Source organism: Siphateles boraxobius, unplaced genomic scaffold, assembly GCF_051911475.1.
Source record: "Siphateles boraxobius isolate OS27281-9 unplaced genomic scaffold, OSU_SipBor_1 6, whole genome shotgun sequence".
NCBI classification, from domain to species: domain Eukaryota; kingdom Metazoa; phylum Chordata; class Actinopteri; order Cypriniformes; family Leuciscidae; genus Siphateles; species Siphateles boraxobius.
Window position 1 is genome coordinate 10090954 of NW_027509186.1, and position 22137 is coordinate 10113090.

The following is a 22137-nucleotide window of genomic DNA, read 5'->3' on the forward strand; positions in this document are numbered from 1 at the left end:
TTTTACATTATTTTTACAATTAATTAGAAATAACTGTACATCAGTAGTATTCATTGTTCTGTTTTACTCTACTCAGTATAAATAAATTGTTTTATGTCATTAAAATGATCACACATGACATTGTAGCCTATAGTGAAACAAGTGTCAGTACAAAATGAACAGATAAAGCTATGAATTAACCAGTTTTTAAGCAACAGCCTATACATTTGATGTGTGCACAAGTGAGACCATATTTAGATGCTAAACCTAACTTTTTTTGTGGATGAAATTAAACAAGCTTGCAGTGGGTTCAAATGTCTAAGACCACATTGAAATGTTCTGAAAACATTAGGATTTTACTCCCTTTAAACCTGAAAAAAGTGTTATCCAGAATGCAAGCACACTGTACAAAGGTCAGATGTTTTTGAACTGAAGCACATGATACTTGGAATATTCTGAAATGGTTTAGCGCCCATGTCAGCTTGAGCCCTGCTGTCAAGGACACACACTAAACACTAGGAAATTGTTAAAATCTAATTTTCCCTCAGACTGTTATGATGGTAATATAATCTATAATGAAAAACAGTGTAGCATATTTAAAAAGAATGTTTTTCCACTAGTAGGATCAGACCTTTGTATCCTACTGTATAAAATCTGAAAGTAAACAAAACATTGTACAATAGCATTTGCTTTTAATCATGTCTTTGGTTGTCTATAGCTTTACATATAATTTAACACTTAATGTACATAAAGATCATGAAATTGCAAATATTTTAGGTACTTTTAGTATTGAAGTGTAAAAACAGATCGTTGATGCACACAATCTCTGGGTTATTTTAACAGTACATTTTCTGATCTCTTTGGTTCTAACACCATATATTACTGGATGCAAAAGTGGTGGTAAAAGTGTTATTTGGACTGATATAAAGACATTCATCTCACTAGATATAAGCACAGTAAATCTGTTATATATAACAGAAAAAAACGTGGCAATCGAAAAGTTTATGAAGATTATCAAATGAGGAAGACATGTTCCAAGTGCCTTGTTTTGACCACTTTTTGACACTTTTAAACTAACAGAAAGTATTTTAACATAAGACAGCAATATAAGACATGTAGGGAGTACAGATAAACACACTATTATTAGTAAACCATACACATTGCTTAAAAGGCCAAGACTACTCGTACTACATGATCTGTTAATGATTGAAAGGTTATCACAAAATAGCTTATTAAGAATACGGCTGCATAAGGGAATTCTTGATGTCAAATATATTTGACCAGCTATTGAGAAAACAGGAACTAAATTGCTCAACATAAGCCAAATTTTAATTTTACAGGGATTCATGATAATATGGTACTGTAATGGCTTACAAATGGATACATATCTATCATAGGCCATTACTGTCAAAGTAGAATAAGTGCAAGCAGCATAAATACTAAGCAAATAGACTTGGAGAAGACACCCCTCATATGAACTAGTGTGCCAATCAGTTAGGAGATTTGAAAGAACTTTTGGCCAAACAGCACTGCTTCCGAGCAGTCCACTGCACATCAGGTTAAACAAAAATATATACATTGGCTTATGGAGACTTGATTCTAAGTAGATAACAAGCATTATAAATATGTTTGCTAAGGTTGCAACTGAATAAACTAAGAAAATAAAAATAGTCAATACATATTTCCTTTCACCCAGCGATTCATATGATGAAAATACCAGATCCAAACCAGTAGACTTGTTCATCCTTCAGGCTGGAAAAACAAACAATAAAACATGAAAACGCTGTCTCATTGAATTACTTATTATAGGCTACATTATATTATTATAATTATTATTATTAAAAGTAAATGGTTGTTACATAAAATATAAATATATCTCTGCACGCATTGTGTAACATGTAGGACCTGCAAATATAATACCCACCAAAAATTCCTGTTGTACCTTATTGTTAATGCAGACCAGGCTCTGTGTGCACAGCTATACATTGTGTCTGGGATCAGTTCATGGACTGTTGTTTTATAAAACCCTTCTGTTGCTTGGCTGGAGATGAAGTCAACAGATTTCGCAGAGATTTCTTTAGGGAGCAAATTCCCATCCATGTATCTTGAACATTTTACTCTCCGCTTGGATAAATGGGGAAATGAATAACCTTAAAAAATATCTTCACTTTACAGAGCATACTGCGAAAAGTCACTCACTAAGCATCAGCCATAGACGGTATGTTTATGGAGATGAAACTATGTATGATGTGCAGATGTAAAAAGTTACGTCTGAAAAGAGATGCAAAAATGAAATGGAAGAAAAAAGGAAGAGTTGTGTAGTAGTTCTCACATAGGCCACCGCAATGTAGCAGTAAGTGGCACCAAATTAATATAGTGAGTTTTGGTCATACATCACTTAAGGTGAGTGTGAGGGTGAGGGTGTTTCACCTTAACAATAAAGTACAATCAAGGAACTTTGTTAAATAAGAAATATGTACTCTGGAGGGAGTTTATCACTAGAATAATCTGAAGGATATGTGAGATGACAGTAAATATAGCCTGTTTCTGTATCATCAGCTCAAGGAAAACACGTGTACTAAAAAAATTGTATTAACAAAAAAGAACAAACATTAAATGAGTAAGGAAGTAAAGTGCATGAGATTAATATATTAATGGTTGGAAAAAGTTGGATGTTAGTATGACAGAGTTAGCTGTCTACTTTCGTTGTGAAACACATGTGAAATCAGTCCAATTGTGTGGCGAAACGTCAGAGGCGGATGACATCACCAGGAAAATATAAAGCATGCCCAAAACAAACAGGGCTATCTTCGTTAAAGTCTGAATTAAGTTGATGAAAGGCATGTGGAAGGTATGGCAAGGTGACACAACGTCTAGTTCCCTCTTCAAGGAACCGAGGTTACAGTCAAGAGTCCTTTCAAGGGAACTTCGCGCTGGGTCGATTGACACTGTGGGAATGTCTATACCAACGCCACCATAGCGAGAAGTGACTGTCCTGTGTGGAATCATGAAGAGCAGCACTAGGACGATAGCACCTGGGACCCTGGTGTAGAGTCCAGGTTCAAAGAGTAGAACCTTACAAATGTGTGGGGTGAGGACAAACATCACAAACATCCTGGAGAGTAACTCCTGATACAAGGGCCTTAGAGGCCGCCATACTCCTAGTAGAGTGTGAACGGACCGCCGTAGGGAAGGGTTGTCCAACCGACTAATAAGTCAGTAAGATAGGCTCGACTACCTACTTGCTCATTCTCAACTTAAATGCTGGGGATCCCTTGTTGGGGGTCCTGAAACATATGAACAGCTGTTCAGATTTACACCACAGGGCAGCTCTGTGGACATAAGCATCTAGTGCCCTGACTGAGCACAGCATGTTATTCTTTTCCTGGTTCAGATCATAAGGAGGACAGGAGGAGGAGGACAGAAGGCCTTGACCATGCCAGACGCAAATTCCAAGCACAAAGGTGAAACCGACAAGGCCTGCAAATCTCCGATTCTTTTAAGAGAAGTGATAGCAAGAAGGAGCAACACTTTTAAGGTCAAAAATTTGTGCAGAACCTCCTCAATAGGTTCGAAGGGAGCCAGGGACAGGCCTTGCAGGATAATGGCCTGATCCCATGTCGGCACCCTGGTATGAGCTGCAGGCCTCAGCCTCAGAGTACCATGGAGGAAACGAGATTCCAAAGGGTTTCTCCCCAAAGACATTCCAACCAAAGAAATGTGGCAAGTTACCTAAGATGAAGGTGGAGTATGGGGAGGTGGAGGGATGCTGGAACAGCTGATGCTAAAGAGAGGTAAGCGGCGGCTTATATACTCTGGCTGTTGATTGAAAGATTAGATGGGCTCGCTCCTCCCTAACTTACATTTAAGAACTTCATAAAGTTCAGCCGTTCATCAGTGGACCATTCCCAGCAAGGGAAACAAATAAGATTTTGGGCATCTTTTGGGCGTCAAAGTTCTACTTCGAAAGAGAACTAAGTTAAATAAGTTTAACAATTGTGTCTTTCTTTCTTCCTTCCTTTATATATACAAACTCTGACTGAAAGACATGAAAAAGTGACTATTGTAATGGTACACCTGTCTTGGACTTTGTTTTGCCTTCTGTGTTTGTGTACCTTGTGTTTCCTTGTTAGTCGGTTTCACCTGTTACCTGTCATCATCCTCATCACAGACATCATCACTCACCGAGTGCACCTGTTGTCACTTAGTCTCATTTGTCTATGTATATAGTCTCCCCAGTTTCAGTTCTCCGTTGTCAGTTCTTGTCAACACAGTTGCTAAGTTTGGTACGTGTCTTGTTTTGAATAAATAATGTTTAATCCTGATCCGTCTACTTCGTCTTCCTGAACGTGCCTCATGCAGCCAAAGCGTGACAACTATGGTCCAACAAATACATGTTTTGAAACTGAACATTTAGGCCAGAGCAGTATGTTTCATTTTAAACATATGCTCATATGCTGATTAATAATGCTAAATGAAAAAAAAAGTCTAAAGACGCCATACATTATATTGTCTTATTTAGTTAAATGGTCAGTCATCTGTATGATAGATAAAAAATACTTGTATTAGCTGCATTCTCGTTTTCTGCAGTGTTTTAGCGAAAGTATCTATTTTGCTGCTCTCCATGTTTCTGCTACTGTTGTTATCTTCATCTGCAGCTCTTAATGTGGCGCTTTACATTTTTAGCGAGGGAGAGAGAGAGAAGCAATGCGTACGGAGTGGAAAGGACTTAAATAAAACACCTTTGGCTCTAGATAAAAAATATTATAGATTTTTTGCTGCGAAAGATCATTTCCATAAAGAACCCTGAGTGCGTGTGGTGTGAACCGCTCCGTTGTTTTTACCCGCTGCTCACTTTAATCTGTAGAAACAGTAAAATGGATGGAACGTAGCCGTGGTCCGAATCCGGACTGCAGTCCACCATTTTAATAACACTGATATATACTAATAATAACTATATAATTATTATTATTTAATTGAAAAAAAAAAAATGGGAGTAGGGCCTTTAAGCAGATGACATCCACTGGAGGTGGGCCTTGTAGAATAAAACAGTATAAAGCTACAGCAGCTCAGATCCACAGAAGACAAGAGAGTCCGTAAACATAAGGTAAATAGATATCTCAGAATATAATCCTTCAGTTAATATTGTATACTGCATATTTGTTCTAAAGTGAAATGCCTTTCTTTCTCTTCACCAGGAAAATGATTCTGCCAAGTTTGAACATCACTCTGATTTTTACCAGTTATGGACCACCTGGTGCTCTTAATTATGCAGTTTTTGTAATCTCTCTTGCAGTCTATCTTACAACTGTTTTTGCAAATGTAACACTGATGCTGGTGATCTGCTTGGACACATCTCTCCATAAGCCCATGTACATATTTTTATTCAACCTAGCTATTAATGGACTAATCGGATCATCTGCTGTACTTCCTAAAATAATGGAGAATCTTGTTGATGATATGAAAGATATACTATATACTGACTGTATTCTGCAAGTATTTTTTATTAATATTTATGCAACATGTGCTTATGCAATACTGACACTTATGGCGTATGACAGGTATGTTTCAATTTGCAAGCCTCTACAATATCATAATATCATGACTCCGGGTAAAATAAGACTTCTGCTTTTTATTGTGTACTGTGTTCCTATCTGCTCTCTAGCTGTACAGGTTTACCTTACATCAAGGTTGCCTATGTGCAGGTATACAATAAACAAGTTGTTTTGTGACAATTTGGCCGTTGTTAATCTCTCCTGTGCCAAAAATACCTGGGGAGATCTGTATGGCATATGTCTGGTACTTGCTTTTATTGTTCTACCTTTAATCTTTGTCATCTTATCATATGTACGGATATTATTTGTCTCTTTGAAAGCATCAGAAAACGCCAGAAAGAAGGCTTTAAAAACATGCACACCACACTTGATTACTTTTATAAATTTTTCATTGGCCTCTCTTTTTTCTGTGATATACAATCGATTTAATTTCAGTCTTTCAAAAGAAGTCAATGTGTTTATGTCAATTCATTTTATCCTGATCCCTCCACTTCTACATCCACTTATTTATGGAATTAGAACAAAGGAGATCAGCAATAGCATCACAAAAATATTACACAGAAAAATACTTGCACTTGGTTTTAATTTAAAGACTGAACAAAGGTGTAATGATGCACATTTTATTTCTACTAAATAAATGGCAAGGCTTATATGAACACATTTGAATGTCTTATATTACATTTTGTACATTGTTTAATGGCATTAGAGTTGGAATCTGAAATTGTGTATGTGTAACTGATATTTACATAACTCTAAGGTCAATGCAAATAATCCACTTCAAATTGCCCTGAATTTCAGAACAAATTTCACATAATTGTTTCATATTGATGTTGCAGCCATTTTAAAAAAGCAACTACATATTTATATACATACTTTACATAGAATCCTTCTCTTTTGTAGTTTTATTAAAAAAAAAAAGTCAAATAGAAAATGTTTATATAGGTGAGATGGCACATATTTACACGGATGAAAACAAGATTTTAAACAATTCTTTACAGATTTACTCAAACCTCTGATACTTTATTCAACAAACAAGCCTGTTCATCTTTTTATGCAACCCCTTTTCTGTTTTATATCCTCCATACTTGGCTTTCCATTTTTGGATATTTGGATTTAAATACATTTGGTCATGTTATTTGACATATTTAACCACTGTTTTGAGGTAAATCTGTGTATGTGATGCACTGACTCACTGATTAACATTTAATGCTATTTACTTACAATCATTGTGTAACATTATTATCAAAGGTACAAACGCGTTTTTGAGAAGGTGCATTTTAAATACACTTGCAAAATGGCTCAAAAAATCTGACGGGGTTGTGGCAACAAGAGTAAAAGCAGCCAAACAAACTCAATTTTTTTTATCATAAGAAACATAATTGTCAGTCATAATGTGATTGCATTCATGATCTAAACTGTGACCATGTGCATACACTAGAATTAGTTAAATTATAAGTACAGAGTCTGAACTGTGTTTGGCTGATAATTCTTCCTGTTAGATTATCAAGACCAATGGTTGAGCAATTTAACCATCTTAAGCGCATCTTAATCTTAGATGCTGACTATACAGATGCAATTGGTTTATTCAATTCAATTCAATTCAATTCAATTCAAATTTATTTGTATAGCGCTTTTCACAATACACATTGTCTCAAAGCAGCTTTACAGAAATTGCATTTCGGAAATGTACATAGAAAAATACAGTTAGTTAATCAAGTATTAATTTATGGCATAACATATCGCCGGCTTTGAGTCGTCTCTTCACAGGCGTCGAGTCGTCTCTTCACAGGCGTTGGGGCATCTGAAGTCTCCGTGAGAGGCTGGATACAAACTGGAGCTGACGAACGCTATTTACCTCGGGACTAGCGTCCCGAGATAACAGCAGAAAGGCAGATGGGAAATAATTAGCATAGCTGATGTTCATAATGTTAATGCATTCGAACCGATTCAGCAGTATCAAAGGTTAAGCATTAAGTGAATGCTTGGTTAAAGAGATGCGTCTTTAATCTAGTTTTAAACTGGGACAGCGAGTTTATGACACTAACTCCCAAGGAGGCACACTCTCAGTTGCTAAAAAATAAAAGAAAACAAAGCAAAACATGCCTACTTTTATACATGTGTAACTGTATGACATTAGGACCCAGTAGATGCCACCTCTGAGCGCTTGATTGCTCAGCCGGCTATATAGTGTGACGTCGTCACAGAGCAACAAGCAAAGCTAGCGTTTTAGCACAGCGTGGAGAATGAAAGCGCCATGATCAGGGGTACAAACCAGTGCTATTGTCATTGCTTGAGACTGGAGGTTGGCCATTGGAAAAATCGGTCCCCACATAGCAACATTGTGAGGTCCCAGATCCGGCAGAATGACGGGCAGAAACACACAATAAACACATCCATGTAACTATAATTACAGACAAAGACTGACTGAACGAACTAAATACAGATACTAATGAACATAAACCAAGTGAGACAGATGAAGGTAATTAACAAGACACAGGTGATGAAGATGGACTGATGACGGTTGGCATGGTAACAGAAGTGTGGCGGGAAAACGAAAAAGACAAGGGACTAATACTGAAAACAGAAGATCAAAACAGACACAAACGTGACATTACTCTCCCCCTCCGGAAAGCGCGACCTCGCGCCGAAGAAGGACCCAGGGCGGAGCAGGATGAGCAGGTGGCCAGGGCGAGCAGGATGAGCAGGCGGCCAGGGCGGAGCCGACCCTTTGAGTGGCCCAGGCGGAGACGACGGAGGGAGGAGCCATGGAGGAGGCAGGACTGAAGACTCCAGGGCGCCGACTGACGGGGGCGGAGCAGATGGTAAAGGAGACCAGGGTGGAGCCGGAGAGACGACAAGCCCAGGCGATGCCGAAGATCAAGCGGGACATGGCGGGGCCGCTGGCTCTGGCGACTGAGGTGCAGGCAGGGATACAGAAGGGCGCAGTGAAGACAGAGGAAGTGAGGACCAAAGGGGAACCGGAGGGAGTGAGGAGTCCGACTGAGCCGGGGGGACGAAGGGACAAGGTGAAGCCAGAGGAGTGCAGTCCAGAGGTGAGGGAAGGTGGACGAGTGATCAAGGTGGATCCAGGGGGACGAGGGAGCCTGGCGGAACTGGTGTACTGATGGACCACGGTGGAGCTGAAGGAGGTAAGAGCCAAGGGGACATGAATGGACTGAGGCGAAGTTCTAGTCACGGAGGTTGGAGGTGGAGACCGGGAATCCACCGACCAGACTGGAGCTGCAGGCTGGCAGACCCATGGCGACTCCACCTCACAGAAGGAGATTAGATAAGGAGCTGAGGGGCAGACAGGTAAAGGCAGAAGATCAGAGAGGTAGATGAGAGGAGGTGGGAGAGGGAGGCTGGGTGGGAACACAGTCTCTGGCTGGGCAGACGGGGCGTGAACAGTCTCTGACTGGGCAGACGGGACGTGAAGTGGTGAAGGCTCTTGGCTGGACGGCGCCAGTGGTGAAGGCTCTGTGCTGGACGGCGCCAGCGGTGAAGGCTCTGTGCTGGGCGGCGCCAGCGGTGAAGGCTCTGTGCTGGACGGCGCCAGCGGTGAAGGCTCTGTGCTGGACGGGACTATCGGTGGAGGCTCTGTGCTGGACGGGACCAGGGGTGGAGGCTCTGTGCTGGACTTGGCCAGCGGTGGAGGCTCTGTGCTGGACGGGACCAGCGGTGGAGGCTCTGTGCTGGACGGGACCAGCGGTGAAGGCTCTGTGCTGGACGGGACCAGCGGTGAAGGCTCTGTGCTGGATGGGACCAGCGGTGAAGGCTCTGTGCTGGACGGGACCAGCGGTGAAGGCTCTGTGCTGGACGGGACCAGCGGTGAAGGCTCTGTGCTGGACGGGACCAGCGGTGGAGGCTCTGTGCTGGACGGGACCATCGGTGGAGGCTCTGTGCTGGACGGGACCAGCGGTGGAGGCTCTGTGCTGGACGGGACCAGCGGTGGAGGCTCTGTGCTGGCTCTGTGCTGGACGGGACCAGCGGTGAAGGCTCTGTGCTGGACGGGACCAGCGGTGAAGGCTCTGTGCTGGACGGGACCAGCAGTGAAGGCTCTGTGCTGGACGGGACCAGCGGTGAAACAGTTTCGGCGGGACGAGACTCGGGAATGCGTTGAGGGGTGCTGGCCGGCTCTACGAGGTCGATGGTAAATGTAGATTCATTATTTACCAACACCGACTCAACACATGCGGCAAAATCATAGCGAGGACCGCTCCCTGGGAGCGACTACAGAAAATCCCTGGTGTGAGATTCCAGTGAACGGTCTTCCTGTTCCAGGCAGAGGAGAGCCACAGCGGGAATGTTCATTTTTCTGGTCTGTAGTTCTGTCACGGTGTGGCACGTGTGAAGAAGGACTCAAAGTCGAAAGGCTCCAATACAAGACGTTTACTATATATTTCTCACAGGTACAGACAGGCAGGCAGAATGACGGGCAGAAACACACACTAAACACATCCATGTAACTACAGACAAAGACTGACTGAACTGAACAAACTAAATACAGATACTGATGAACATAAACCAGGTGAGACAGATGGTGGAAGGTAATTAACAAGACACAGGTGATGAAGATGGACTGATGACGGTTGGCATGGTAACAGAAGAGTGGCGGGAAAACAAAAGACATTTGACTAATACTGAAAACAGAATATCAAAACAGACACAAACGTGACAAAGATGAAATCAAATGAAGATAATAGAAGACATTAGAGGCAGGCAGATTTTTATTTTTAAAGGCCAGTTGTTTCATGGATCCAGGATACCATGCATCCTGATAAAGTTCCCTTGGCCTTTGGAAATAAAATAGCCCCACATCATCACATTCCCTTCACCATACCTAGAGATTGGAAAGGTTTTATTTCAGTTAGCCTAATAGCTGGTTTGATTTGCATTGAGAGATGATCTTATGGAAAGTACCCCATGCCAATCTCTAGGTATGGTGAAGGGTGTGTGATGATGTGGGGCTATTTTAATTCCAAAGGCAAAGGGAACTTTATCAGGATGCATAGTATAAAAAAAAATAATAATAAAGTCGACAGGCACGGATGAAACATTAGGCTAGAGAGCTAGCGTGTTTTGTAGGCTAGTGAAATTACTAGCGTGTTGTGCTAGTGATAATGATTTAGATAGCAATTTCAGATTATTGTGTAGTGAGGATTAAGTTATAATTAGCAATATAAAAAACACGGAATGATAGTAAATAAAGATTCAAAACAGAAGGCAATACAGAGCTTACAGACGCAACCACTCAGCAGCAAGAATGTCTTCTTTTCTCTTCAGTTGATTTCATCTAAAGCTGTGGCTGAAGTCAGATGTAGTTCTTGTGTTTCTGCTTGTCTCGTTATCTGTTATCTTCTTTCCTTCAGTGATTCTGCTTGTTAACAGAATTATCAAGGCTGAGATTAATCCATATTTAATAAACACAGATTTTGTGGCTCAGATAAGGTCCCAGTTCTGGTTTATTTCTTTGCTCTTGGCTGGCATGTGGCATTGCTATGGCCTGCTTGTGGCCCAGATCTGGCAAACAGGAGTGAGCCATCCACGGGCCGTCATTCCACGCTGCATGTGGTCCAGATCATCTTTCCACATGTGCCAGATGTGGGCCAGATCTGGGATGTCAAAATGTTACCATGTGGGAGCTAGCTTCTTTGCACGAAGAACAAAACAGTGACAAAACTCGTTTGTCCATTCAGGGCCACTGTAGAAAAATATCGGCACATTTCAATGTAAGGGGACCCGCGGTGTATGTATATAGAAATGGCTCATTCTAAGCTAATGAAAACATAACAGTTCATTTTGTAAGGTCTTTATTCACCACTGAAAACATAGTTATGTATATGATATTGCATTTCTGTCAACATATCCTCCTAAATATTACACAATGCACCTCTAAAGACTAGCATTTGTATCATGTTTTTGTAAAAAAAGCTGTTCTGTTGTCTACAAAATTCATAAGTAGCATTAGTGAAACACAAATTAGAAACAAAAAGAACCTTTTTTTAAATAAAATCAGAGAATCAAGATAAGAACCATTTTTTAAAGCACTATTAATTAGTTAATTTGCCCTTTTTTTACAGATAATAAACAATATTTCTACATTACGAAATCATCAATCATTATAACATTCTTAATAATCTTATTTTATAAGATTTTCTTATTTGGACAAATACAAACAACAGTTTTTGTACACATGCAAAACTTACTTTTTAAAAAAAAAAAGCTTATGACTTACAGTACTACGTTATTTTTCTACCTTATAGGTAACAATGAACAATTGTCTTAGACACTATTGTTATACAGGTTTTATGTTGTGCCTGGGGTAAATACATTTTGCCGTTTTTATTTTAGAAAGTTTCATACCATACATGATAGGATTGATGAGTGGCGGACATATCAGAAAATAAATTGAAAGAATCAAACGTAGTACAGGAGGCAAAGGAACGTCCTGGTTGCGTATGCAACCCACCGTTCCCTGAAGGAGGGAACGGAGGACGTAGTCGACGCGACTGAAATGGGATCACGCTAGGGAGCCTGTCTTCTTCGAGTACTATTGAACGAGCCAATGTAATTGGCGTGCGTGATTCGCATCACACACTCCGCCCCCGCGGCGCGGGTATAAATACGGAAGTGGATGCACGCACTAGTTGCTTTTCGCTGAGGAGCCGAGAGTAACCCGGGGTCAGCGGTGGTCCAGCGGTAGTGGCAAGGGGACTACGTCCTCCGTTCCCTCCTTCAGGGAACGGTGGGTTGCATACGCAACCAGGACGTTCCCTTTCAGTCGATAACGTCGGACGTAGTCGACGCGACTGAAATGGGATCAACCATTGAACACGCCACTAACGCTGCCACCTTCCAGTGCCTAAACCAAAGCCTCCTGATGCCCCCGCAAACTTAAGGCGGGGAAGGACAGGGCTTAGGCCAGGGAAGTCACTGCTGTTCCTACAGGACCACTGGGAAAGCGTTCCCCGTACGTTGGAAGGAAGGGACGCTGCGGAAGCCACATCCAACCCAGAGGGAGGTAATGTGGAGAATACACATATGAACTGGGCGGAAACCGGGCAGTCTAACATATGGAATGTCACTTGGGTGGCTCCAGCCTAAGACGGGGGGAGACACACCGGACAGTGACGGCAGAGAGACTCTGCCGAGGGAAGACACGGGCTCACCGCAGGGAGCCGTATCGTGGAAGAATACACACATGGGGTCACCGAAGGGACCGCAACATATGGACCCAGCCTAACACAGGTTCCACACTGCTTACGAGTGGTAGGCCTAACACCAGACGTTCCGCACGTCCGACGTCGGAGGGGTGTGGAGGAACTCAACAGGGTTCAATTTTAAGGGAACTCAACTGGAGTAGAAAGGCGCACGTATCCAGTCCATAGGAGGGGAATGGCGCAGCAAGCCGACACTTGAACCGGGCTCACGGTGAAACTGGCTTCATGAAAAGGGAGCCCACGGGAAGCAGCGGTTCAACCAGGTGTCGTCCAGCCCCCAACTCTAGAATCTGTTTAGCAAAGTATATCGTCAACGCCCAGGCGGAGCACTTTACACTCATCATAGAGGAGCTCAACACCTAAGTGGACATGTTGCATCTCGGATCTTTGCCGAAATGAAGGCAAGCACTAAGTGCAACTTTGCATGGAAACAGCCTTCCCTCTCTGCTGAATTCCAACAGATATTTGAAGAGCTGGTCTGAGGTCTATGACTTGCATTCTGTACACGTCCAAGCGAACGGACAGAGAAGCCAGGGCTGGATCTGCCTCCTCCAGGGCAGCGCTTGCAGGCTCACCACCTGCTCCTATTACGGGAGAGGTAGGAACCTTGGGCACAATCCGAGCCGGGGTCTCAGCTTGTGAGAGTTAGCCGGCCCAGACTCCAGGCACAATACGTTGACCGAAAGCGAGCAAGTCCCTACCCTCTAGTAGAGACCACGCGAGCAGGAGAACTGATATAACAGAATTTTTAACTCACTACCTGCAGTGGCTCAGGGGCGGTCTCTGCAGTGCAGTCGCACCAGGGACAAGGCCCAAGAGGATAAAGAGGGACACAAGGATTTACAAGACCTTGCTCCTCAGGAACCTGACGACCAGAACGTGCTTCTGCATACTTCTGCAACACGATGAGCGTCGTTTAAACACCGAGGCAACATCATTTTGAGGGTGATTTAGGAAAACAGCCTACTGCAACCCATTTTGCAGTAAAGAGAGCACTGAAGTGATCGAAAGCTTTCAGGATCTCCTCAGGAGAGAAGACGCACTCAACGACTAGGTTCCACTTCTAAAGGCGTAAGCACGCTACCCAATTCTAGGGGGTGCTCGCAGAAGTGATGGTAACTATCACATGTCTTGTGATAGCCACCTGAACCTCCGCGTTCAGATGTAAGACCGCCCGGAATCTCCGGGGGAAGAACGCGTGTGCCATCGTGCCCCGTCCCCGAAAGAGTTTCCAGGGGAAGTCAGGAAGGCTGTTGAAGGGAACCAGGTCTAGTTGGGCCAATAAGGGGCAACTATGAAGACCTGTTCCTCTCCTGACATGGCACGTAGGTGCAAGTGACGGGCGCAAAAGACAGGAGCATTGCTCAACACAACATGTGAAGATCACTGGGCTTCAGGAGCATTTTCTGCTCAGCACTTGGGTGTGACAAGTTCACTGAGCTTCAGGAGCATTCCTGCTCAACACCTGAGTGTGATAAACTCACCGAGCTTCAGGAGCATTTCTGCTCAACACTTGAGCACGAAGAACCTCACTGAGCGACAGGAGCATTTCTGCTCAGCACTTGAGTGTGACAAGTTCACTGAACTTCAGGAGCATTCCCTCACTGAGCTTCAGGAGCATTTCTGCTCAACACTTGAGTGCGAAGAATTTCACTGAACGACAGGAGCATTTCTGCTCAGCACTTGAGTGTGACAAGTTCACTGAGCTTCAGGAGCATTACTGCTCAACACCTGAGTGTGATAAACTCACTGAGCTTCAGGAGCATTACTGCTCAACACTTGAGTGCGAGGAACTTCACTGAGCAGCAGGAGCATTTCTGCTCAGCACTGCGTGTGATGAATTCACTGAGATACCTGTGATGGACTCACTGAGCTACAGGAGCATTGCTGCTCAACACCTGAGTGCGATGAACTTCACTGAGTTTCAGGAGCAATTCTGCTCAACATGAAGAGTGATGATTTCACTGACTTGCAGGCGCCAGGCGACCATGAGTCGCAGTCACTTTTAGAAGGCTCACTGGGGTTAAACGCATTTCTGCGGGCCCCTGGGGCAGCTGAGTCCCAGTGATTGTCCAAGGGTAGTCCGCTCGGTTTACCCAAACACTGGCGGAAAAATAAAACCGGGGGGGCAACTGAGCGGCCCCGGAATGGTCATGACCCAGCCGGACCCAGGGGATGGAGTCTCCACTTGCCCTGGCTATAACTGTCGTGAGGCTCGATGGCGGCACGATTGAGTAAGCGGGAGGAGTGGAACAAGGCGCCCTCAGAAGCGTCTGACTCCAAGGAGGAGGTGACGGGTGAGTTTGTGACATGCAGGGGAAGCTTGCGCAACAGTCGCAATGTCTAACAACTCGAGGCACGAATGCCCGTGTAGTCTGGGGTCGCCCAGGCCCCCGTTAAAACACGCCCTTTGTACATGGCCCCTCTGTTGAAGAGGGTTTGGCAGCAGACCGGGATGAACTATAGTCACACAGGGTGAGCTGCTCTGCCACGGTCACCTCGGGACTCGATCGTGAAGCTAGCGCTGAAGCGGTCACATATGGAGGGAGCCAAAGGCTGCGACTACCATATACCCCAGGAGCCTCTGAAAGTTCTTTCAGTGGGACCCTTTCTCACTTCAACACCAGCTGAACACATTCTCATTGGAGAGACATGTTGGACCGAGTACCTCTCCAAAACTAGAAAAGAGATACTCAGCCCGTGGGCGAGATTACTCTCTTCCAGTTGACCTGAAGACCCAACGGGCTCTGGAGCACTCGAGGGGAAGGACACTGTACTGATACTCCACCCTTAGACGCAACAGACAGGATGGCCTGCGGTGCGGGAGGTAGAGATCTGAAGCACCTGTCTTTCAGGTCAAAGCTGCAGACCAATCTTGGGCCAAGATGGTCACGACCCACCCCCTAGTAGCACGAAGAACGAGTTTACAACTGGCCTTCGTACCGGCTGGAGGAGCGGCTATATCAAATCCTTCGCCAGCAGGATAAGATAAGCACGCACAAGTCAGGAGCACTGCTCAACACTCGGTGTGATGAATATCACTGAATTTTCAGGAGCACGTCTGCTCAACACCTAATGTGATGACTATCACTGACTTGAGCGGGGTAGCCGAGCCTGAGGTGGGGCAGCAAAGTAGAGAGAGTGGTGTTAGTGTGCTGTGCAACACTTACCTGTCTCCACAAGCGGCAGGGGGCGCGTGAGAAGGCGGATGACCGGGTCCTCGAACGCACCAAGCTGCCTGCTGGCGACCAAGGGGGAGCTGAGGGGTGTAAGGCTATACAGGGTCACACCCGCCAGACTGGCCCTCTTGGGACCCAGGAACAGATGAAATTGCTCTCTCTTTGAAGTGTGGGTACCGCTTGCTCCGCTTTTTTTTTTTTTTTTTTTTTTTTAGGGAGCCAGCGGCGGAACAGACACACACTCAAACAAAGGCTCCACCCGGCCCTCACCCGGGGGGAGGGAGTGATCGTGCCACTCCAAGAGCATCTCATCCATTCCTGGGCGGCCCGCTCCGGAATGCTTTCGCTGTCGCTTGCCACCTGGCTTGGCAGCGCCTGGAGCGGGCTGGGCGTCTCTACTGCGGCCGGCTCCATGCTGAGGCCTGGGTGGAGGCTGCTGTGGAGGGCCAGCAGGAGCGGCGGCCGGAGAACGCCCACGGCGACGAGCAGGCGGAGGAGCTGCCACCGGCGGCGGGTGGAGGCAGCAGCTGGCCACCGGGGCAGGATGTGCCGGATGACCTCCGTCTGCGCTTGAGCGGCAGAGCACTGTTTGATGCAGTTCTCCACCGCGTCGCCGACCAGCCCAACCTGGGAAATTGGGGAGACCAGGAACCGAACCTTGTCCGCATCCGCCATACCAACCAGGCTGAGCCAACGAAGGCGCTACTGGACCACCAAGGTGGACATCGCCAGACCGATCACGCACGCTACGACACCCGTACCCCGGAGGGTGAGGTCGGATGCAGTGCGGTGCTCACCTATGAGCGCACGGTCTGGATTACCCTCGTGCATGCCATGGGTGCCCTAGCCTGCAGCAACGCCATGGCACGCAAGAGGAAGGGGCTTGCCCATAGGCTTTGTAAGCTCTGCCCGTCGGAGCAGACGAAACTCACAGGCCTTAGGGGGGAGACGAGGATCCCCCCAAAAGGTAGCGGCCGCCGGACACAGGTGCACCTGTGTCGACAGACCGCTCCAATGGAGGGACACCTCGCAACCCTTCACCGTTCCTCCATCAAGGGTAATGAGGGGGAAAAGCTATTCAGGCAGTTTCTGGCAGAGAAAGATGCTGTTCACCACCTGACAAGCTCTCCATGCATTTCGGGAAAGAAAGGCACTGGGGCGGCGAGCTGAGAACCAGCGCGGCCCGCCCCAAGATACCAAACTCCAGATTCCAACCGAGACTGAACGGGACACGGTGGAGGTTCCACTCGAGCCCGGCAGCCTCGGCGGCCCGTTTCAGCATAGCTGATAATTCTGGATCCGGCTCGGGCAACATTGAACTCCCGGAGGGAGACAATGCAGCCGAGTCATCATCTCTAGAAGTCAGCTCACCCTCCGATGCTGCAATCGGCGTCCTGTCCTCCAGGGGAGCCCCGAGTGAAACCGCTGGCCCACCCATTACAGATGGACCAGCAGACAACACAGGAGGCTCCAGTGGTTGCAGTGGAAGGGAGGAGTGGGGAGCCCACAGGGAATGGTTACCGGGCGGGACATCCAACACTATCCTCCGGTCACCCATCCCACACAGCACCCGAGGGTGGGGCATGGTAATGGGGACTCGCTCTCCGCGAACGAAGGCGAGTCTCGCCCTCAACACTGCGACAGTCATGTTCCCACAGTGAAAACATGAGCTGTCCACAAAAGCTGTCTCAGCGTGCTGTAAGCCAAACACGTGACACAACAGTTGTGACCATCAGAGAGAGACAGGGAACGACCGCACCCAGAAACGCACGGGCGGAATGACATCTTGAAAAAGACGCAAACGCACCCGTGTTGCTCTTTCAGAAAATAGGACCGTCACCAGTGCCGGAGCACACAGGGGAATGACCGCGGCAACACTGAACAGAGAACTGAAACAGTGAAGCACTCACTTTTCCGCCCTCTAACCAGCCATCAACACACACAAACATTTAGAAATTTGTTGCTGTTAAAACAGCAGTTGAGAGCTCAAAGCTCGCGATCACCGCTGCACTCGCGCTGTAGAACACCAGCACTGGGAGAGTCTTCCTGAAGAACACTGACACACTCGCTCGTTGTAGACAACAGCACTCTCAGAGACATCAAACGATCGGCTCCGAAGCGAAAGGCAACTAGTGCGTGCATCCACTTCCGTATTTATACCCGCGCCGCGGGGGCGGAGTGTGTGATGCGAATCACGCACGCCAATTACATTGGCTCGTTCAATAGTACTCGAAGAAGACAGGCTCCCTAGCGTGATCCCATTTCAGTCGCGTCGACTACGTCCGACGTTATCGACTGAAAGGGAACCTTATCAAATCTGCTTTGAATTATTTCAAATGAACAGCCAACGGAGTAATTCAGTAGTGAGATAAGTTGAGGAGTACATGTGCTTAAAGCCTTTTGGTTCTCTTCTCTTGTGGACTTTAGGCAGACTCTAAAAATGTTTCTATACGAGAACAAAATTAATGCAAGGGGAGCGACAATGGTCATGGTGGTACCGATTATGCCAGAGATGTTGTTTGCTGTGGTGTCCGAGCATGCCAGTTTCACAAGCATGTAGTTATCACACCATACTTTTTACAGTAAATTTCCACACAACTTTAGCTCTACATTCACTGATAGAGTAATGGAGAATTTGATGATTGATATCGACCACCCCAGAGCGATCATTGTAACTGTCCTGGCAGGAGACATGATTCTGTGATATTCCAACGAGTAACATATTGTCACGGGCACACACGGGAAACAATAGATCCAGATGCAGTGGCTTTTATTAAGTATAATTTAAATCGTAGTCATCCAGGCAAGGGTCAAAGTCCATATAATCAATCCAAAATATAAAACAACAATAAACAAAAACAAGAAACAGACTAGAAAGACAGACCTCAGAAGTGTGGTGACAATATGTGACGACTCCGTGATAAACACTAAAACAGACAGGGTATATATACACACAGAACTAACAAGGTGATGGGAAACAGCTGAGTGCAAGGAACTGATGAGTGACAGACCGAATGCTGGGAAATGAAGTCAAACGTAAAAGACACCGTGAGAACGAGGACCTCTAGTGACAACCCAGGGAACACAAACCAGACACTGTTACATAAGGTCACGGAGGAAGTCTTCCTTCTCCTCCTCTTACGATGGTCGGATGGTGGTATCGAATCCATCGTCTCAGTTGGCATTACCACCTCTGGAACTGGCATGGCGACCATCTTGTCCCGAGACACCGGTGCAGGGTCAGCCATTGCGTCATGAGACACAGGTATGATTGGTGTGTCCCACTGGCTCCGATGCTGAAGGTAGCTGGTAAATCCCCCAAAATCCAGGATCTCCAGCCCCTTTATTTCCCACCCAGGCAATGGGTCATCCAGACAGACATTGAAGAATTCCTTCAATGCCGTGTCATTGTACCCCAACCCTCTAGAGAGGGTCCAAAACATTTGGGCCAGACAGCCCACCGGCTGGTCCTGCTGGCGTAGGTCCATTAAGTTTTGGACCCGTCCCCTCCTCTCATTCTCCGTCTTGGGGGGAAGGATACGAAACCCCATCCTGCTGGATCTATACTATGACGGAGTTGTTCTGTCACGGGCACACACGGGAAACAGTAGATCCAAATGCAGTGGGTTTTATTTAGTATAATCCAAATCGTAGTCATCCAGGCAAGGGTCAAAGTCCACATAATCAATCCAAAATATAAAACAACAATAAACAAAAACCAGAAACAGACTAGAAAGACAGACCTCAGAAGTGTGGTGACAATATGTGACGACTCCATGATAAACACTAACTCTAAAGAATGAGGACCTGTAGTGACAACCCAGGACACACAAACCAGACACTGTGACACATATGGCTACATACCTGTCATAAGACATGATTGCTAAAATACAGAATTCTACTGATCCATAAGTGTATAAAGCAAATATTTGAGCATGACAAAGGATGAGTGAACTTCTGGGATTTTTGACAGTAGCATATTGCTTAAAAGGAATGGGAATAAGGCAATGCAGCCATACAGTTCATTTACAGACAAACTGCATAAAACAACATACATAGGTTCATGCAAGGACTTCTCCTTGCATATTATTCCAATAATTAATTGATTTGCTACTATGATTGCAACAAACAACAAGATCAAAACAATGAAACATAAATACTTAATATTCCCAATATCAATGTAACCAGCCAATGTAATGGTTGTGAAATGAGATAAATTACCCATGGATGACATTAACATTGAATACTTAACAATTGATCAGATAATCAGCACTGAGGATGCCATTTGATTTACAAATTAGCACATGTAAAAAATAGAGAAATTACAATCATTACAATCATCAATCACTGATAATGAGAAGATGTGAAGGGAGCATATTGTCAATAGAATGTTATTTCAAAACATGTAAACCTACATTAACTGTCACGATCCCGTATACGGGATATCTAACTTTACTTCGCTATATTACTATTAAATCCTAATCTAATCATGACAAATTGTATATCGTTGGAAAGGTCTAATACTCCTAAATAGATATTTTAGCGCTGTTTTTTTCTTACAAATTATGTTTGAACAGTAATATATGAATTTATGACAAGAGTGCGCCTCAAAAAATCTACGTCATTACAGGAGTTTCGGACCTTTGTCACAAAAAGTCGACGCACACACTTTTAATAATTGAAACTTTGGTTTTTAATGCTAAAATTTCATAATAAAACATAATCTAGTATTTGTCAATAAAAAAGATAAAATTATATTTTAAAAAGTAAAGTAATAAGTCCTCTAAAAAGTATAATATATTTTATATATATATAAATCATTTTTTTATTATTATTATTATATCACATATTTTAGTAGTTATCATAAATTTGGTATCATTTGAAAGCTTACGAACTCAGAATTCATGCTGTGAAAACCGTTTTGAAATTGGATGTTGCGTTACCATGGAAACGGTATTTTTTTATTAGGCCCCTCCCCTTTTGGGCATCATCTTTCATAATTTATTATCAAAACCTTTTCTAATATTGACAAAACACATTTTGTCAGAAAGGTCTGAGTCTCAAGGTTCCATATTTAGTGACAGAAGTGATATTTGGATAGAAATTTATGAATTTGTTACAGCAGATTGCATACAATTAAATTCAATGGAATGCAATGGCACCCGGTGGCTATTTTTGGTACTACGCCTAAACAAAATCTCATGGGAACTTCAGTTTTTGTGATATCAACTTGAAATTTGGATAACTTGGTTAGATATATAGCTTTCATTTTATAGTAATTTTATAGTAAAACATATTTTGTAAAATATTTATTTTATATTCAAAAATATATATTAATAAAGTATATTTAATTTACTGTAAATTATAACTTCCATAACTTTTTCATACTTTAATTTATTGAAGTGCTTTCACTTCAGTAATAATCTGCTGATTGTTTTCTTTAAAACAAGACCAAACTTAGGTCTGTATTCCAAAGCATTCTTGAATTACAACTATTTAAGTTTGTATAGTGCATTTTAATGTCAATTATCAAAAGGGGGGTGACAGCTAAGGGGAATATGGCCAGAACAAAAATCTGTAGCTAGTCAAAACCTGCAATCAAAACGATCAACCTAGCAAACAAAAATAACTTTTTGGAAATAGACATGCAAGAAACAAAGCTGAATTATATTCACGTAATTCAGTTTTAGGTCTCTGAGCTTCACTTGTGAAAGAAATCACAAATGTAATAATTTGTTAAAAAAATTAAAAATGGCTGTATCATTACTTCAACTGTAGTTTAACCGAGCTGCAGAGTCTTTATCCATTTTCAAGAAACTGCTGAAGACATCTTTTTCAGCAACACTTGACCCATTAATACACTTGCATATTGTTGTCCTATTGTTGGTTTGATTGCTAAGCAAAACATCATACACTTTTGACAAAGCTTATTTCCTTGATGATTAGAATAAGTTGATGATGAGGAGATGTAATGATGCAAATAAATCAACTAGGGAGACGACATTATGAGGCTTTACATGAATGAAAGGCACTTTTTTTGTGACCTAAGCATCACAGATTTGCATAACTATTTTTCCCCCAGTTGCCATAGTATAAATAGAGCTGTTTCAGGTTGAAGGCAGTCATTCTGCATACACAGCGAAAATATACAAATACACACAAATTACAAGGTACATTCAATGAATTTTTACAGAAATATTGTCA

At 44.0% G+C, this 22137-nt stretch overlaps 1 protein-coding gene and 1 pseudogene across 1 annotated transcript; one reads left to right on the forward strand and one right to left on the reverse strand.

The window, feature by feature from the left end:
- The first annotated feature begins 5181 nt into the window (after positions 1-5181).
- or60a1 (odorant receptor, family 60, subfamily A, member 1) lies at positions 5182-6171 on the forward strand. Its single transcript, XM_077207352.1, has one exon. It carries the CDS (start codon positions 5182-5184, stop codon positions 6169-6171), a length of 990 nt encoding a protein of 329 aa, XP_077063467.1.
- A 5658-nt stretch (positions 6172-11829) lies between these two features.
- LOC143716474 (olfactory receptor 4B13-like) lies at positions 11830-20158 on the reverse strand (annotated as a pseudogene).
- Positions 20159-22137: the final 1979 nt, after the last annotated feature.

Coding starts and splice junctions, on each gene's coding strand:
- or60a1 (XM_077207352.1), top strand. CDS start 5,182: ATGATTCTGCCAAGTTTGAACATCACTCTGATTTTTACCAGTTATGGA.